General features: G+C 44.7%; 1 protein-coding gene across 1 annotated transcript in view; it reads left to right on the top strand.

The window, feature by feature from the left end:
• LOC143924363 (aldehyde oxidase 1-like) overlaps positions 1–20,687 on the top strand; it is a 258,253-nt gene that overhangs the window by 149,484 nt on the left and 88,082 nt on the right. The window contains exons 15-19 of the mRNA XM_077448643.1: positions 2,485–2,647; positions 4,554–4,640; positions 6,556–6,725; positions 15,524–15,641; positions 19,342–19,461. Of these exons, the coding sequence (XP_077304769.1) occupies positions 2,485–2,647; positions 4,554–4,640; positions 6,556–6,725; positions 15,524–15,641; positions 19,342–19,461 (658 nt within the window). The remainder of the gene's footprint in view (positions 1–2,484; positions 2,648–4,553; positions 4,641–6,555; positions 6,726–15,523; positions 15,642–19,341; positions 19,462–20,687) is intronic.

The raw sequence follows: 20,687 nt of genomic DNA, 5'->3' as shown, positions 1-20,687 counted from the left end.
GCCACGACATCCGAAATCCCACAATCCTGTCATAAGAAAATGAACAAACAAAACACCAAAATATACAGACAAACAAAGAAAGCCATGGGAGGGTGGGCGGGAACTTTCCCTCGCACTGTGGTTACTCATGGGGATACCAACAATAGGTCTTGAACTCTTCTGCCCCGTACACATGGTCAGAAAATGTGTGATCGGATCGCGTTGTCGGAAAATCCGATCCTGTGTGGGCTCCATCGGACTGTTTCCGTTGGAATTTCCGACACACAAAGTTTGAGAGCAGGATATAAAATTTTAATTCTAAAATGGACAAAGTGCAAGCATGCTCAGAATAAATTAAGAGACCACAGGCTTTTGGCCTGTTTATAGTCCCGTCGTACGTGTTGTACGTCACCGTGTTCTGAATGATCGGATTTTCCGACAACTTTCTCCGACCATGTGTATGCAAGACAAGTTTGGCACAAATTCCATCTAAAAAAATCAGATGGATTTTGTTATCCGACCGTGTGTACAGGGCATTCCTTCTGAAATATCTTCCTTCCCCTGCAAAGACCAACACCCGACACAGCACCCAAGGGAAACACCTTACACTTGGGTGCTCCTCCACACCCGAAGTGCTCTCTGAATGCGATCCTGTAACCCTAAAACCCACATGTCAATTCCCACCTTGTTTAGGTGCATTCCATCGTACCTCAGGTATCTCCAAGTCTCCACCTCCAACTCCAAATACCTGATCGCCAAGCCCAACATTCCTAACCACAAACCTGCTCACATCCCTATTAATCTTTCTCCGGGCCCTATTAATCCCCTCCACAGACATAGCCACCCTCCCTGTTGTACGAGCCACCATGTCAGACCATAAAATAACCATGTTAGGAAAGTCCATACCTACAGTAGGAGACCGCAATATTGTGTCAATCTCGCCGCTGTTAACGGCGAGATTGACACCCTGCGAGCCCTGTCGCGGGAGCCAGCACCGAGCCGGTTTGCATCGGGAAAGGAAAAATTTATATTTTCCTTTCCCAATGAGCGACAAGCATCGCTGACATTGAGGCCGGTTTCACACTGGTGCGGGGATGCGACTTGGATTCCCGCCAATACCAGGCACTGTGTTTAGTATGAATCTTGAGGGAGAACTCCAGGAGAATACCAGGCCCGAAAGAACGACATGTGGGTTGGCCACCCCTGCAGGAGGAACCCAGGCCGCCGCTGGCCTAACGGATTCTGCATTCTCAAATTTGTGCACCAACTCTTTGATCCCTGCCAAAAAGGCCATCAGTCGTGCAGCCCCCCCAGTTGCCATACCTGGAGTAGAGCCCCCCTGACCAGCAGAGCTTGCCACGCTACCCTGCCCAGCAATAACCCTGCCTATACTACTGAACCACCTCCCCGGCCGTCCTGCCCTACACTAGCAGACAATCCCAAGCATAGTGAATGTAAAGACTCACCAGGCTGCACAGGAGTTGACCCATCAGCTGACCGTCTGCTCTCCACTGATGCCGCACTTCTAGGGGGAACAGCGTCCTCTTCTGAACCCGCCAGTTCACCTGCCGACCTCCGTCCGGACCTCTTTTCTTCCTCCGATGACAGCCCACCAGACGCCACAGCACTGGCTGCCGAGGGACCTGCAGCCATCTGACCACTCCTCCGCACTGCATACCTGTTCACCAACTTCCTTACAGCCTTCCCAGGACCAGTGTGTGAGGCCTCAGTCCTGCTTTCCTCCGTCCACTTGGATGTCCTCCCCAGCCGTTCTCCACCGCTCCTCTGAAGGTCCCCCACCGAGGCAATGGAAGGCCCGGGAACCACTGCGCCATCACTCCCATGCCGAGGCTCCAGGCCCACTGATGTCACTCCAGGGGTGGAGCCTGCGCTCTCAATGTCTCTCCGCCGAGTAGGCCGCAATGCCTCCCTGGAGCACCCAGAACGGCTGGCCGGGGGAACTCCTGCGGTGGAGGGGATTCCTCACAGGACTCCCTCCAGACCGCACCACTGCCTGCTTTGCCGGGGGTCCCAACGAGGGCCCCGGCAGGGTACCCCCGTCTGACGCTGTGGCCCGGTGTGGGGCTCTGGGGAAAAACGCTCCGGTGGCCTGGACCTCTGCACCCAAGTACCGTTCCTCCTCCCTGTACTCACCTCCGCCATTGGCTGTGTAAATATCAGCCCCAGCGTATCCTGTAGCCACCCAAGACCCCGCACCGCCGCTTCCTCTCTAAGCTGGTCCAGGAGCCTTTCCACATTCTGCCATGCTGCTGCTGGAACTTTCCCTCACGCTGACTCATGGGGAGGGGCCTACCCTTTTATGTCCCCTCGTCACCTCCCCCTCTGCACCATCCTAAATACCCTCTATCTCATGTTACCACTACACTGTTTCCCATGTCATGTCAGCCCTGCGCCTATATTATTTAATTTATTTTTGCTCCAGGCTTTTCTTTACACGGCCCCATAATGGGTGTGATCATTTTTTTTACCATGTTCTCTTGGTAGACACTGGGATGATGACATGCTGGGTGAAGCCAACAGACAGATCCTCAATGAGATGGCTATACCACCTTCTGCCCCTGATGGAAAAGTGGAATACCGGAGTTCTCTAACAATCAGTTTTCTCTTCAAATTCTACCTGGAGGTCATGTCGAGCCTAAATAAGCAAGTAAGTAAAAAAAAAAAAAAATGTAATGAATTAAAATGAATTTATTTTAAGAACCATGCCAGGTGGGTATACACATACCCTTCTGTTTGTTTTCCTTCAAAAGATATGACAGCTGGTGTCTTTTATCTGTTTTATCACACACAATTTGAAAGGATCAAGTTTGTATTAGGGATGCTTACTCTGTATGATGGACAGGATAACTGTTACTAGGGTGAACTTTGCCAAAGGGTGAAAGCTCTGCGTAGATTTTAACCACAATGGCAATTGTTTTTGGCTTTTAGATTGGCATGGAGTTTGCAAAATTGTGGATTAAGAAAAAAAGTTCTGTTCTTCTATTACCCAAGTAATATTTCTTAGCAGGGGCAGGTGGATAACAATAGTGTGTGCACTTTGCATAGTTGGATATTTTGACAAGTTACCTGTTTTTTTTTTTTTTTTTTTTTTTTCTGCACTTTCCTATTTGTTTAAAAGGTAACACATTTGGGTGAGAAGTCTCTGGGAGTTTGTTCAAAACAATAAAAAAAAAACTCTCATTAGAAAATTTAATTTTATAGGTGACACAGGATAAGCATTTAAATATCCCTTGTACCAGTGGAAACATTACTGTACATACTGAATTTTGCCATAGAAATAGGAAGAAACATCTAAACCATTCAATTGCCATTGCATGTGGCCAACATTTTTATTTAAAGCACACTTTTGGAAGCATGCTGGTCCAGTTGATGTAGTTCAGGTACTGGTGCTTACACCTTTTCAGTTGATTTCCACAGCACTCCAGAAGCCTCAAACCCTTGGGTGCTCTTATGCAGATTTTTACCTTTTTTCTTTTTTCATTTGACACTTATGGCTAGTAACGGTACTAAGAGCACACGTGCCTGCCCTTTTTCTTTCTTTCCAGAACAATCATCCACCTGCTTAAAGCTTTAATTCTCAGCCAACTTGTTCCCTCTCCATGCCAGAGGCCTCCTCACTGGTCAAAAACCTTTATATCCTAAAGAAAGGAATGTCCACATAATGATAGTTTCTGCACTTTACTGATGTTACTTTAAAGTCGCATCATTTTGGCATACTATCCAGGGGCACTTGACAGTACAGTGTCAATCACATATAGTGGAAGATCTGCAACAGTCACATGTGAAATAAGCACATTTAGTAAGCCATCGTCCCTAGCTCAGTTTTTACACCTTGGAAAATTCGTACTCAGTGGTACTGGTTCGCCTAAGGCTGTCTGTGCCCACTCACTGTTTCTCACAGGTAGTTCCACCAAGTTGGGATCTTTGCTAACACATATAGCTTTGGTACTTCTCTCTTAGGCCCTCTACAGGAATAGCCTCACTTAAGGGAACACTTGATCTGGCCTAAAAGACCTTTTGCAAACTGCCCTAGCCTCCACCACCCTAAGGGTCAGGAAGTCTACAGCCAGCTCTTAAGGGTGCAAGTCTACCTCTCCCTGTCATCCTGCCTTGTTAAGGGCCTCCACTTGCTGACTACATCTGACTGATGATGGATGCCATTCCCTAACTGCACGAAGGCTCCTTCCAAAAAGGTGTGTATATGAGCACTGAAATTATTACAGAAGGTACCTAGTACCTGATTACACTGTTCAGTTACCAGCACTACTCTGGAACAGAGCTACCTAGTGGCATAACGTGCTATATACTAGATGTGGGTAGATGCTGTGGTGGGAGAGTTTGCAATAATTTAGGAATTTTGGTATACCCAATTTACCAGCTGTAAGCAGCTCAAGGTCTTAAGCGGGCAGTTCAGGGAAAATATAAGAGAAGAATTTAACAATCTGTACTTGTGGATTTTGTGCATTTCCACACACAATTTCCGCACACAATACCCACACCTTCCACGCACATGCCTTTCTGCCCTAATGTCTTCACTTTCTGCCATATTTTAGGTCTCCAATCCCCTGGGTGTTTCAGAGTATAAAAGTGCTATCCGTGATTTTAAGACTAAAGCACCCAAAACGTTACAGGTTTTCCAGGTAAGAGAAATGCCCATACTTTGATCTATTGTCTTTGACACAAAAAAAATGATCCAGTGTACATAAGATACATCTAATAAATGAAAGAGTATTAAGAATTGGTGTGTAACATTTTAAGCAAATACTTGGTACTTGTAATTTTTCAATAGTGACATAACCTGACAATCGGGTGTTACCACGGATCACGAAAGCTTGGGTATGCAAGCAAAAGAAAACATCCATGCAGACAAGGCTATAGGCTGTCTATCAGAAATACATGTGTGGGTAGCCTGAACATTTCATGTAATCACAAGAGTATTCAATTGTTCCTGACACAGATTCCTGTGACAAGGCATTGGCCATCTGACTCCAAATTGTTGAGTGGAGCAAACCTGAAAGTATTCGGCCCCCTCCAGTTATGCGCACACACAGGGCTATGTGGTCCACCAGAATATACTGTACCTCCAATTCTGCAGACAGGGCCTTTTCCTAGCCTTCCTGGGGAAAATGCTGTACATTATACTTTCTGACATTTACTGACTTATATTGAGCCCCTTTATGCCAATCACACAAGGATATGGATTCCGGTAGGGATAGGAAATCACCTGATGAGTGATACATGAAGTTGTTTTTTTCTCACTGCCAGGTGGGAGACTCCCTTTACTTCCATCACCATCTACTCCAGGGCCAACCAGGCTTGCACTAGTAAAATTGCTTACTCTTCTCCCCTAACATTGCCTGTAAACTGTACACCATGCTACAATACTTTAAGTTTAACATCACACAGAGACTTCTAGTTGTAGAACACTTCTTTTACTTGGAATTGTTCCTAAAATGTACTTAAAATTTGGAGAACAGTCCAAACCCATGGTGACCTATTTTGCCAAGTAATAGTAATAAGTAACTTAGGACAGTCACATACTTCACGATGAAGAGAGGGAGAGCATTGCAATAGTCACCGATTAACTTAAAGTGGTTGTAAAATCTCAAGGTTTTTCACCCTAATGCATATGCATTAAGGTAAAAATCCTTCTGTGCTGCAGCTGCCCCCCAGACCCCCCATTTTTTTTTACCTGAACCCGTTTGTTCCAGTGATGAGCACAAGCTCAGCGGCTTCAGCCACTGTCTCTGTCCTCATTGGATCGATTGATAGCAGCAGAAGCCATTGGCTCCTGCTGCTGTCAATCAAATGCAGTGCAGCAGAATCCTGCTGTCTGTGTTAATGGATGCAGCAGCGGGACTCATGAGCATGTCCGCATGGGTGCCCCCATAGAAAGCGGCTCTCCGTGGGGTCACCCGATGAAGAGGAGGGGCCAGGAGCACCACCGCGGTACCCCAGAAAAGGAGGATTGGGGCTGCTCTGTGCAAAACCCTTGCACAGAGCAGGTAAGTATAACATGTTCTTTTTTTTAAATCAATCACTTTAAGTCCTTCCCTCTAATTGACATTAACAGGCTGACTTGCTGTAGTCCTTCCCAGACCCTCCCTCAAATGGGAGAGCACACAGAAACCTTTCACATGTCCTATCCTCGCTGAATCCTCTGCCCTGGCTCTTACCACCTTTAAAAGGGCAGCCATGGATTAACAATGCCAACTCAAAGGAGTAGTTAAAATTTAAAGGTCACTTACCCCTACCTACATGCCTGTGATAGGAAACACACATAATGTATTCATTGCGGGAATTATTACGACAGCTGTGTGAATGTTGAGGAATATGCACAACAAATGTGTTAAAAATAAACCCCATAGTATCCTAAGTATACAATGTTTTGCCCATATTTGAAGTAATTTTATTCAGTCATCCTAAAATGACTGACTTGGCGAACACTGCTGCATTTTAGTGACAGGGCAGGTATTTAAAAAATTTAATTTTTATTGTGACTGTGGTATTTTTAGTTTTACATGAGTCTTTTTTTAACATTAATATTTGACTCAGGAAGTAAACTCCAATCAGCCTGTTCAGGACCCTGTTGGCCGTCCAGTAGTTCACCAGTCTGGCATAAAGCAAGCCACAGGGGAGGCAGTGTATGTGGATGACATGCCACATGTGGACCAAGAACTTTTCATCGCTTTTGTCACCAGCAAAAAGGCTCATGCCAAGATTGTGTAAGTAAACATTTTGTGCAAAAGTAATCAAAGGTGTGACTAATTTGTATAGATAACAGTTTCAGGAGCTGTCAATTTGACAGAAAAGAGAAAGGAAAAAGAAAAGAGAAAATTAGAATGTTGTGTTTTTTTGGTGTTTTTATGTGCTTTTGTTTTGTTTTTGTTTTTTTATACACAGACTGATTTGTACCACTTTACCCCAAGTCTTTTGCTAGCTTTTATGCTCAAATTGTCTAATTATATCTTTTACCTTCATTTTAAGTTGGGAAAAGGGGGCTGATAAGGGGATTTATACTCCTTCCAACATTTAGGGTGTTGCAGGGTGCCACCAGGGTGACTACAGTAATGTTCCTTAGCTAATGGTATTTAACGTGCTGGGTGCTCCTCCGGAGGCTCATGAAAACAAGAAGCAGTTGCTTTGGCAGTAGTTTGAATCTTCTGCTCAGAATGCTCTGTAAGCCCCTGTACACACGGTCGGAGATTCTGCCAACCAAATCCGTCGGATTTTGTCCGTCGGATTTAGTCCAACGGATTGTGTCCGAAACTGTTGCATACACACGGTCGGACTAAGTTGTCGAAAAATCAGATCTTTCAAAACGTGATGACGTAATTTCGTTACGATGGGACTACATTCAGGCTAGTAGCCAATAGCTTTGATGTAGGAATTTGATCTGAGCATGCGTGGCACTTGGTCCGATCAAAATTCGCTACACATGATCAGAGTATGTCCGATCGAACCAGTTTGTTGGGAAATATTTCAAACATGTTGAAAAATTGGGTCAGACGGATATTCGGACGGAATCAGTCCGATGCATACCACACACAGTCAGATTATCCAACGACACGGTCCGATAAGACGCATTCCGACAGATTCTCCAACCGTGTGTACGCGGCATAAGTGGAATTTCACCCTAAGGTCGGCCATAAAGGCTGCAAATTTATTTCCTGCAACCACAGATTGCAGGAAATAAAATTGCAAAAATACCCCATCAGTGCAGACAGTGCTGACAGGGGAACCAGCAAATGTCGTCCCCCAGCTGGGAGGGTGGGTGAGAGAAGCTGTCCCTGTCGAGAGAAGACAGTGATTATTACTAGTGGCTATAGCAGCTGCTAGCGATAACTGCAAGAAAATCCAGCAGGCTGGTTGTATCCAAGTTTAATCTATCGATCAACCTGCTACATTCAGCCTGCCCATTAATGGTTCCAATCTCAGTCAGTTCCTGCTGAGCCATCTGAGATTTAAACCATGTATGGCTGGCCTAAGCCTAGGTTCACACTGGTGCTGCTGCATAATCATGCATTTTTCAGAGCTTTTCTGTTAGGCACCTTTGGATGTTTTTTTTATGCCGTTTTATGCTTATTGATATGTGTGTGTGTGTGTGTGTGTGTGTGTGTGTTTTTTTTTTCTTTTTAGTTTCTTTTTAGTTTTTTTTTTTTTACAGCACTTAAACACAAAACCCTGCCAGAAATGCATGCACAAAGACATATTTTTCATGCACTCTTATTGAAGTCCATAGGGCCAAAAATGCTGCACCTTTTAAAAAATTGCACTGCACCATGTTGCATTGATGTGAACAGGCACTACTGAGAATAAATATAATTTTCCATTGTCGTGCATTGCAGTGAGAAATTGCACTAGTGTGAAAGGGGCCTAAAGCTGGGCATATACTAATAGTGATGAAAGAATTCAAAGTAGCAGAAGGGAAGATTTTTTGTGAACAACTCTTAATAGTGAATGCGGTTTTCTTTAAAAAAAAAAAAAAAATCTATTCATTCATAAATCAAATGTTTAAAAAAAAAACAACAACTTTAAAGTAAAATAATAAAACGGACCTCTGCGCCGCTCAACTTAAACTAAAACCCAATGAAAGAATAATATAATAATAATGTGGGAATGCTGCAAAATCTAAACAGTGATCACAGTTTGACACCAGTAGGACTCCGTCTGCGCGATCACTCCACCATCCGACATCCGGCCATTTTTCCCCACGTCCACATACAGGAAGTCATATGTTGCTGACACCACCACCAACATCACAATACTATTATACCCTTTGTAATTATAATAGTAGGACCCCTAGTTGGGGGGTGGGACAATGCGGACATGTTTCCCATCAATTGCACCTCCACAATTGGGAAAGTCCCAATGGGTGGCAAGGTGGGAGGCCACAGTCTGCCATTCCTGTGGCGTTGACGGAAACTGTGGAGTCAAACAAAAAAAAAAATAGTCATTTTACACATCAACATTGCAAGTAGATTAGACACAAAAATTTTTGCCCAAGATCAGTATAACATTTTTGGAAATTAGTATTTAAAGCCAAAAGTATAAAGTCCCCTTATCAGATTCTTCACCCCATCTGATGGCCCATTGCAAAAAATTAGGGGGGGGGGGGGGGAATGTTTCGGACAGGTAACCCTCTCCACTTCATTGAGAGCTGAATGCATAAATAATGTGGGATACTTTGGCCAGACCCTCCTTACTTACACTATTGGCAACCCACTGGACAGGTAAGAAGTGTCATAATCCCCAAAAAAACACTGAACAAATGGAAGCACATTTTTTACATTCTGCTATTATCTATCAAGATAATAATAGTAGAAAAAAACTTAAAACAGTAGCATTTGAAAGTATTGAGGCAGGCCCTTGCACTACATGCTTTGGTGAATTCATCCATAAATCTGACCACAAAAGAGGTAGGTATAGTGTGTATTGGGTTTGGCAAAGTCAGCAGATAGAGGATTGCTATCAGCTGATCTAGCAGTTGGGGGAGGGGGATTCCTAATGAGTTTGGCCCACCAAAAAAAAAACTCTGGCACTCTGCATGAATTTAAGCACAGACATAACATTTGTACATGTTTTAGGGGGTGTTTAGAGGAAAGCAATACTATGGAGCTGACAAAATACATTGCTACGTGACTAGGCTATAGGTGTATGGGCCCAGAAGAGCATGCTGGGGAGGTTAGTGAAGGCAAATATGCATGAAGGGCAAAAAAGGAACTTTAAAAGCTTCCAGCATGCATGAGAACAAGGGGGCACAGCATATAAATTACAGCATATTGCAATCACGGTAATTAGGGAATGAGGAAAGAAATACAATACATTAGCAAACATTAAATACATAGAATGTGATGTTAAAGGAGAAAACTTATCTTAATATAGTCCTTCTGCAGGACCTGTATGATCGCAGAACAGGTCTCTGGAATAATGATCCCCAGAGCCTGGGGGGAGATGCCTGTTGAGAACTTGAGGTCCTGAAGACTTCTCCCTGTCGCCAAGTACTGCAACATAGCAACTAGCCTCTGCTCCGGAGTGATGGCTTGCCGCATGCAGGTATCCTGCCTGCTGATATAAGGGGACAGCAAAGCCAACTGACGGTGAAAAATGGGGTCCGTCATCCAGAGATAATTCCTGAAATCATCAGGATTATTTTCCCAGATCTCATGACGCAAAGGCATGTGCGAGAATTTGTCACACTGGAGCAACCAATTCTTGCTCCATGAACTCCTCCTCACCCTGTTCATGGACTGGGCTTGTGTCAAAGCTAAAAGCGCAGCACCAAGCCCCTGCACAGCACAAACTCTACGACGAGTATGTACATGAAACATGGCTTCAAAACAGTCGGCTGGTCAGAACGGACTAACAGAAAGCACCGATAAACAGCAAGGCCTGAAAGAATGAACTGAAAAACAGAAACTAGCGGACAATAAGCACTGAAAATCAAAGCGTACTATATGAATAAGGCAATGACAAACAAATGCAAACTGACTACACGCACTAATAAGCAGATACACACCAACAAGCACAAACTCTAGAGCAGTAACCAACAGAAGCACAAGTCTAAAAAGCGCAAATCGTCTCTAACCAAACTTCTACTAACACGCGATAAACACAAGATCAGCAGAAGCAGCCCAAAGGGTGCTGCACGTGATGCTGAACTTCCCTTTTATTGTTTAGTTGTACGCGGTTTACGTCACCATGTTCTTGACGATCGGAAATTCTAACAACTTTGTCTGACTGTGTGTAGGCAACACCACTTTCTGAAAAAATCAGTCAGAAATTATTTGATGGATTTGGTGGTCGGAATGTTCGACCGTGTGTACGGGGGCTAAGAAATATCGATGCCTGGCCAAGGGGAGTGTAGAGGTGGGTGGCACTCCATTGCCATTAATTCAATCGCAATGCCAACAAAACTAAGTTCGCTCATCAGGCCTTCTGTTTTTCGGCTGCCAATGGCACTCCGAACCTACCGGCAGTGTGCTGCAACGTAGAGAGTATAATCGCACACACACCAGAGGAAGGGGGCCCAATGCAGAGAAGGTCATCCAAGTAATCTATGACGGGATCAAGGTGCAACACGTCCCTAACCACCCACTCCAAAAGAGAACTGAACACCTCAAACATGGGGCAGGAAATAGATCAACCCATGGGTAAGCATCGGTCCACGTAAAAATGCTCCTGCCAGCATGAAATGGAAGCAAGCGGAACGCAGATTCTATGTCCAATTTCTCCATAAGCGCCCCCTTTCCATAGCACCTAACCCATCTGACAGCCGCATCAAATGAAGCATATGACACAGCGCACACGTCAGGGTCAATGAAATCATTGACAGAACCCCCTTTTGGCGGATGCCTGTAGCTAGTCAACGAATCAGCTAGTCAGCGGGCTCAACCTGTACCTCCTCTTCTCCTCAGTCCTCGTCAGTTATGACCCTATCCAAGTTGAATTTTTCTAAGGGCAATAACGAAAAGATCTCCACATACTCACCCTTGCAAATCTTATCCCAGACCTCCTGCTTCAAATGTGCTCCCAGCGGACCCCCAAAGCACACGTACACCTTACATTTTGCCACATCTGCAAACCTTACCACATCTGTCCTGCCAGTAACCTCCGTAGCCCCCCTTCTTACCTGCCTTCTCAGTGCCAGACCCCACTGAGGCCCCTGACACCCTGGCCAGAGTCAGCTATCCCTCGAGGTCGTGCTTTCTGTGTGTGCCCAGGGTGCCACTTGAGGAGGCTGCCCCTTCAAAATGGCCTACCAAGGCCTGCAGGCCCTCCAACAAATCCCACAGCTGTGTCCCTTACCCCGAACTGGCGGGCCCACTGTCCGCCAGTTGCTGGCCAGGATCCCCCCCCCCCCCCGCTGTCCGTGGCAGAGGGACAGCTGCTTTTGATGCACTGCCTTTTTCTACCCCTAACAAATCACTCATCTGACAGAGACACAGTATTAGGCTTGATTTACACTAATGTGTTTTTTGATGCATTTTGCATTTTGCAGAAATGCAGGGAAATTTTTTAACATGGGTTCCTATGGAATAGTGTTTCTCAACTCCAGTCCTCAAGGCTCCCCAACAAGTCATGTTTTCAGGATTTCCCTCAAATGAAATGTAATGGCTAAGCCAGTGAAACTGATCAAATCACCTGTGCAAAATAATGGAAAGCCTGAAAACATGACCTGTTGGTGCGCCTTGAGGACTGGAGTTGAACATTGCTATGGAACATGTTCACATCAATGCATTTTAGTGCCTCTGCGTTTTTGGAGAGGGTCGGGGACTTTTTTCCCGCAAAATGCAGCATTTTGCATGTAATAGAATTCAATGAACCCGCATCTAAAATGCAAGTACTGCGTTTTTACTGCGATTTTGCCGCGATTTGCTTTTTTTATTTCTTTTTTTACACTGTATATAGCTGGTTGCTAAGGAGGGGCTGGGAAGGCGGCCATCACATCCTTAGCAACTGATGAGTCATCAGCTGTCAGCTCTCTGAGACCCCCACGCCAAATTTTTAAAAATAAATGGCGTTGGGGTCCCCACAAAATCCATACTAGACCCTTATCTGAGTATGCAGCCAGGCAGGTCAGAAAAAGGCAGGGGAGGAGCGAGCGCTCCCCCTTCTGAACCATACCAGGCTGCATGCCCTCAACATGGTGGGATGGGTGCTTTGGGGCAGGGTGGCTCTGCGCCCCCACCCCAAAGCACCTTGCCCCCATGTTAATGGGGACAAGGGCCTCTTCCCGACAGCCCGTGGTCGTCAGGGTCTGTGGGCAGGGGGCTTATCGGAATCTGGAATCCCCCTTTAACAAGGGGGCCCCCCAGATTCCGCCCCCCCATGTGAATGAGTTTGGGGTACATTGTAGCTCTACCTATTCACCTGGAAAAAAAGTAGTGTAGTGTTAAAAAATACAGTAGAAAAATCTTCTTCTCCACTTCTTCCTCCATCTTCTCCTGCATCTTCATCCTCTGGTGTTCTTCTTCCCCTGCTTCTTCTTCTGCTCTTCTTCTGTCTTCTTTGTTCGGCGTTCTTCTTCCTCTGCCGTCGCCGCTGCTCCCGCCGAAGACCCTCCTCCAATGCTGCATCCCGCTGATCTGTTGGCACCTAAATAACGATGGGGGTGTGGCAACCGGATTACATCATCCAGAGGCCACGTCCCTTGTGACGTCAGGGATCCATCATGCCTCGGGCTGTCGTGTCATAAGGGGGTGGGGTCACCGGATGACATCACCCGATGACCCCGCTCCATACCTATATAAGTCATTGGGCACGGCACACATGGCATTACAGCGGGAGACAGCGACGAGTCAACATCAGAAGAAGAGAAGAGGGGAGAAGACGACGAAGATCGGGCAAGAGCTAGCAAAAGAGCAGGCAGAAGAGCAGAAGAACCCAGCAGAAGGCACCGGACAGTGGGAGAAGAACCAGAAAGCGCGGAGAAGAGAGTGGAGAAGTCGGAAGAGACCCCCGGAGCTGCATAGTAAAAGACTTGTCAAAAACTGTCTAGTGTATTTTTTAACACTACACTATTTTTTTTCCAGGTGAATGGGTAGGGGTACAATGTACCCCATACTCATTCACATGAGGAGGCTGGGATCTGGGGGATTCCGATAAGCACCCCACCCGCAGACCCTGACAACCACCTGGCAAGGGTTGTCGGGAAGAGGCTTTTGTCCCCATCAACATGGGGGCAAGGTGCTTTGGGGTGGGGGGTGCAGAGCCCCCCTGCCCAAAAGCACCAATCCCCCATGTTGAGGGCATGCGGCCTGGTATGGTTTGGGGGGGGAGCTCGCTGACCTGCCGGGCTGCATACTTGGATAATGGTCTGGTATGGATTGTTTTTTTATATTTTGGCATGGGGTCCCCTCCATATTAGACCCAAGGGCCTGGTATGGACCTGGGGGGGACCCCACGCCATTTTTTCTGTCGATTTTTTATTTATTTTTGTTAGCAATTCCTTTTTTTTTACATTCAGCGGGAAGCCCGCTGACAGCGGATAGCCCATCAGTTGTTAAGGATGCGGCGGCCGGCTTGCCGGCCCCTCCTTAGCAACCAGCTATATACAGTGTAAAAAAAAACGCAAAACACAAATTTGCGGTAAAAACGCGTGTCCAAAAACGCGTGTCCAAAAACGCGGCAAGCACCACAAAAAGCACTGCAGAAATGATCAAAAGCAACATGCTTAGATGTGAATCGAGCCTTAGCATTAGTGGACTTACCGTGCTGACCAGGAGCACTCCCAACAGCCCCCCCCCGCACTGGCCTCCCTCACCGGTCCTTGGTCATGTGACCCCTCCTCCTCCGACACCTCACCTTCTGACCTGTCGTTTTGTACCTGGACCGGTGTCGTTGTTAGCCCCCCAGGTGAAGCGGTCCTGGAGGCTGTGGAATCCCTCTGCTGTGGGGCCCATCTCACCCTTGAAGCTCCGTTCCCTGCCGCGGTTCTGCGCCGAACTTCATATGCTGGGCCCTGGCTGTTCTTTCCTTCCTTTGCCATATTGCCCCAATTCCTGACGCCCGGGTAGGCCATGCCCACCCATGCTGCTGCCAGGGAAGCAGCGCTCTGATGGCCTGTGGCCCCTCCCACCGAGCTAGGCCGGTGGCGCATAGTCCGCCTGGGCCTCGCTGCGGCAGTCTGTTGGCTCTGTTTTGCTGGTAGAGCCAATCGGTCTCCCAGCTAGCTCCTGGGCTGGCGTACAGGCCTAGATGCAGGCCCTGGGGAAAAACGCGTCAGTCGCCAAGACATCCGCACGCTTGGGGACACCTCACCTCCCTGTGCCAACCCACCCGATCTTCTATCAGGGCCACGACCTGGCTGTGTAGCCATTCCAGTCCCCTGCTCGTCGTCGCCTCCCTCAACCTCGGCCATGTTGGAGGAGCAGCGAGAGAAAAAGCTGCCTCGGTCCTTTCACTTCTTCAGCTCTCTGTCCTCCAGCCTGGCCCCGCCTCTCTCTTAAATATTACCACTTCCCAAATACTTTTCTCTCCATCCCTTCCCATCTCAGCACTCCCCCTCAGCACTTTTCATATTAACCCCTTATTGCCTACACTTGACACGTTCTCATACCCGGCTCTACACTGCTTTTCTTTTCTCTCTTTCAGTTCCGGGCCTCACTTTGTGAGTGGAGGAGGATGTGTTCAGCTATAAAATCAAACAAAAGAACAACCAGACAAAATTATTTTTATATACTGTATGCTTTACAACCTAGAATGTTTGCTATTACCAATGTTTGGTAGTTTTTAGCTTTACAAATAATGTTGTGGTGTTCTTTGGAGAAAATACTGTCAGAAAAACTTGCAGTTAACTGACAGGTTGGGCAAATTATTAAGTGTTTTGAGACAAGCTTTGTCAGAACTTTGTTTCGACTAGAGTGCAACCAGTCGGTTTTTAAGTTTCATTTTCTAAACTGTGTGAAAAATATGAAATATGGAAGCTGATGAACATTTAAACGCAAAAACAAAAAATTGCCTTTAGTGGCACTTTAATTCCCAGGCACCCAGATTCCTAATACATTTTGTACTTTTACAGGTCAATAGATAGCTCTGATGCCCTCAAAATTCCCGGAGTGGTTGATATAATAAGAGCAAAGGATGTCCCCGGAATAAATGATATCTCTGGACAAGGACCTTTATTTTCAGAGGAGGAGGTACCACTTGAACATATAAATGGGGGAAAAATATATATATATATATATATATATATATAATAAAAAAAATAATAATGTATGAATTATACAATTTTGGTTTTCATCCTGACATAATCAAATCACTTGATTACATTTTTTTTTTGGGGGGGGGGGGTTCATTGTCTGTTGCCGCGACTTTGAAAAAAGTTTCTGCACTACTTTTTGCCGATTTCATTGTGAATTGCATAGACTTCTGTTGTATGACAGGCCGCAATGAAATTGGCAGTACCAATCACACTAATGTGCAGCTTTGAAATTGTGCTGAAGTAGAACGATTTCAAGGCCGCACCGGTGTGAACAGGGGCTTTATAAAATGTTGAATAAAATGCATACAAAATGCAATACAAACATAACCAGCGTTCAAAGTCAATGCTTATGTAATCATTTATACCTATACAGTAATTAATATAAATTTCCACTCCTAAATACAATTTGGATTTGATCAATGACTAGTCAATACAGAATTAAATAACCCTAAAGAAAACTGCTAGTTTTCTGGCTGTCTCTGGCTTGAGCCATTGAAGGAAAAAAAAGTTGAACTTTGACCTAATCTGCACACTTCATTCAAAGAAGTTGCTTAGAAAGTACAGAAACCATTGGATCAACCTAACAACCAGAGAAGTCGTATTTTTTTAGAGAGGTCAGCAAAGGTAGCCTCCATACTCCTCAGAACAGGTTTCATTTAAGGCTTCTGATTCATTTATTATTTTAAATGACCTATTAATAAAAATGCCATGTATTTCAACTGCTACATGGATTTGTGGTGGTGTTTTTTTTTTCTTCCCTCGGGTACCCTTTACTAGGGCCGCAGGTTTAAAGTCCCAAATTCTACTCCTTCTGGTGCAGCGGCCAGGCAAACAGCAACTTTACATTTCTGAATCCAGAAATCAGTCAAGAAGGGTTGCCTTTTTAAAAAGTTTATTGCAACAATAACTTGGATAGAGATCAGAGAGCTGTGGAATATTCCACGTTACTAACAAGAACAATGAGGCCACTCTTCCTAATAGTAGGTCTGCAGAACAGTCCCTTAAGCAGCAGGACAATAAGTGGCCAGCACTTTTAGCAATGTCCCAGGCCAGGCAAGCCTTGAACTCTGTGTAACAAGGGTAATAGAAGCAATAGTCATTACAATCCTTTCCCCATAGGTCAGTACTTAGTGTCCCTCAAATTCAGAATGTCACTCCCAGACTCCAGCAAGCAGGCTCCTCGGTGAACTCACAGGGCAGGTCTTCAGTGGCACCCTCTTTGAGCCCTGGTAGGGTTTGTGGATAAACAGGCCCTCTGAGATTAGCTGGGGTCCTGTTGAGCATGCTGGGCGAGATCCTGATGAGCATGCTGGTCCTTCAGCAGGACAGCTAGGAAAGCAGACTGCCCTGCTGGTTGGGAACCTTTCCTTCAAAGAAAGAAGAACCCTGGTCTCTGGAGTTCGAGTCCAGTGGCAGCCTGTCGTTTTTATGTGTGCGTGGGCGCTGCCCCCTCCATCACGGCACCCCGTATGAGTAATGGATAGATTCATGCATAGCATGAATCTATCCACAGCCACCCCCTATTCATGCATCTGGCTCCTTTCAGGACGCCGGGCATGTGAATTACAGTGGCGTTGGCATTTTTTTGAAGCACCTGATTAGAGCAATAGGCTTCAAAATAGAGTGGACTCGGGGCGCAGAGAATTGCCCTCGGAGCCTACCCTGATGTATTAGAAAAGCAAAGCAAATGAATATTCACTTTTCACTGAACCGCCTTTCCGCCAATCAGGAAACCCGGGTTTGTTACCCATCACCTGATTGGCTGAAAGGACAGGTAATCCTATTGGATGCCTAGCAGGAGGAAAGAAGAGACCCATAGCGGAAGCATGGAGGACACAGGAACCGTCGCCGCTGCTGTCACCCGTTGACTGACCCGCCACCAAGATGGGGTAAGTGCCGGTCAGACAATGAGCTGGCAGAGGGGTGCTGGTTAAATGCAGCCGGGGTCACAGTGGCTGCATTTGATGGGCACAGTGGCTGTGTTTGATAGGCACAGTGGCTGCATTTGATGGGCACAGTGGCTGCATCTGATAGGCACAGTGACTGCAATTGATACGCACAGTGGCTGCAATTGATAGGCACAGCGGCTGCTTTTGATGGGCACAGTAAGGCTTTTTTTCAGAATTTTTCAGTTTGTTTGTGCCCCCCCCCCCCCCAAAAAAAAAAACTATTTGAGCACCAGCTGCCATTGGGTTCAACTATTTTTATACATTCCCAACCGCCATCTGGATACACCTCTCCAGTGATTGGTTGGCATAACTATTCAGGCTACCTGACTCTTCCACCCACTAAATCCTGTAAATCTCCAGAAAACATGGGGAAGCAGTCAAGCCTGCAGAACCCAGAGCAGCTCAAAGCAATTCTACTCTTCTGATTATAGGAGAGCAAAAAAATAAATTTGCCTGAACAAACCTTCCAGCCTAACCTTTAAGACTTCCACACTCAAAGATTTTATTTTGCTTCAAACTGCACATAAAGATACAGGACAGCTTCAAGCCAATGAAGCATATTTATGGGCTGTAATGAAGTCAGGCAATGATGTAGCTTGTAAAAGCACAATATACAGTAGCTATAACTCTGGAAGTAACATCATATAAATCAATACTTTAGGTTGGTGAAACCCTTGGGGGGGTATAATTTAAACATAGAAAATAGGTAAATGCTTCTGTCAGTTGGATAAAGCTTCCCTGGCGATTAGTGATGAGTCAAAAAGAAACAATAAATATTAGGGAAGTCTAAAAAAAAAAAGTGTGTATCAACGTTGCAAAGAAAATGGTGCACACTCCAATTATTTTCATAGGGGTGGGTGCCAGAAGCTAATCGATCTTAAGAGGAGGATGATGGAGGTAGGAAGAAAAATTAGAAATAGAGGGAGGAGAGAAAAAGGGCCACCTATCCATAATCACTGGTTCCTTGACAAAAAAAACTGTTATAGTTATCAATACACTAATTTCTCAGTGTATAATAGGATAACAGAGAACAGGGTATAGAAAAACTTCACACACAGAATGCCCCACAGGTCAGTAGTCAAAAGTGAAGCCAGAAATGCCCCCTGCTTGTTAACGTTTAAGCTATCCTGGCTGATGTGGATAAGTTCTTTCATATCACCTCTTCTATTCAGCCTGGAAAAACATTTTCCCAATGACAGTTTCTGGTGCTGACCACAATGGGTAGACATACACATACAGGCTGCTGTTATGTGCATGGCTTTCTTTTTGTTTGAGGGATAGAGTGATTGACACTCATGATTCGAAATTATAAGTCTACTGAAATTTTTAAGCTGTCCATACCCATAATTTAGTAATTCGGCCCACATGAACACTCATATCTTACAAGTATTACCTATATTGTGTGTTTTTTTTTTTTTTAATACAATTAAAAACCTATTTATAATGGGTATTGTTTTGTGTGGAATTTAAAATTCCAGTGGGTACAAATCGATGATTTTATATACTTACAAAGATCTTAAAAATTTTATTAAAATGCTTATACAATTACACCTACACATAACCATTAAGTTAGCTTTCTAAAACAAAAACTTAATCTGGGTTAAAAAATCTGCATTTGCTATTAATGGTATTTCTCCATGAGCTGGTTAGTATTGTCTTTTTCACTGTCATGTGTTTTGTTTGCAGGTAATTTGTGTAGGGCAAATAATCTGTGCAGTTGTAGCTGACACTCCAGAAAATGCAAGAAGAGCTGTGGCTAAAGTGAATGTAACCTATCAGGATCTAAAACCAATTCTCACTGTCGAGGTATTTCGTTTAACAAACTGTTTTAGTCTATTGACATTTCCAAATGTTTTGCAGTATTTTGCAAAAAGACATTGGGGATGATTTACTAAAACTGGAGAGTGCAAAACCTGGTGCAACCGTGCATGGTAACCAGTCAGCGTCTAACTTTAGCTTGTTCGAGTAAGCTTTGACAAAGGAAAACACGTGGAAACTGACTGGTTTCTATGCAGAGCTACACCAGATTTTGCACTCTCTAGTTTTAGTTAACTAACCCCAAGTTGCATTAGAACCTCCAGCAACATAATGCATGATGGTGCACGCAATCATGCAGATTAGAGTGTTAATGATGCTTAAAGAAAGGTGTTGTTTAATGGAAATCTGGCCATAATAAAAAAAATGTACAAAGCCATGTAATACTTTTTATAGGATTTGGTTATAACCCAGAATGTCAAGCTCAGGATGGAAGTCATTGGTTTTATATGGTACATTAGATCTACTCCCATAACTTTTTTCCTTATGCATTCACATTTTAAGGCTTGGTTGAGGACTGTGCACAACCACATCAGGACACTTCTGTGTTTCTCCTTGGAGAAAAGGAGAATAATAACTAAATTGAAATACCCAATGGCACCTACTATGCAGTACTGAAAATGAATGATAAACTCTTGAATATAGTTCTACAAAGCTCAACTTCTGTGTTTGAAAGCCCTCCATAATTGTTCCTGTGCTGTTTTGAGCAAGCCTCACAAATACCCTAGTTCTGTTGTCTAGGATCTAGTCAACATAGAGAGAATGTTTACTTCCAAATAGTTTTTTTTTCTTATTTTAGTGACACTAAGTGAATGTATTATTATTATTATTATTATTATTCATAATTATTAATATTCAGGAATTTTAGCACCAACAGTTTGTAAGGCATAAAAAATATAAGGTTTACACAATTACACTACAATTCAATGCAAGACGGTCAGGAGAGACCTGCCTGTGACAGCTTGCAAACTGAGGGGCAAGTGATGCAAAAAGGTATTAACTATATGGGGATGAGTTGATGATGATGAAGGTAAAAGTTATTGATTATAGGTCAGATAGGTTTCTCTGAAAGATGGGTTTCCAGTAATAGCCTAAAGGTGGACAGAAAAGGAGATAGCCAGTCAGGTTAGGCTAGGGAGTTCCAAAGGATGGTAAAGGCTCTGAAGGTCTGGAGGTGAGAGTAGGTGACAAGGGAGTTAGAGAGCAGGGAGGTCTTG

Source organism: Lithobates pipiens, unplaced genomic scaffold (assembly GCF_037356315.1).
Source record: "Lithobates pipiens isolate NorthernLeopardFrog02 unplaced genomic scaffold, aLitPip1_a1.2 Scaffold_22, whole genome shotgun sequence".
In the NCBI taxonomy this organism is placed as follows: domain Eukaryota; kingdom Metazoa; phylum Chordata; class Amphibia; order Anura; family Ranidae; genus Lithobates; species Lithobates pipiens.
Note: the sequence above shows the minus strand (reverse complement) of the source record. Positions and strands in the feature narration are given on the sequence as shown.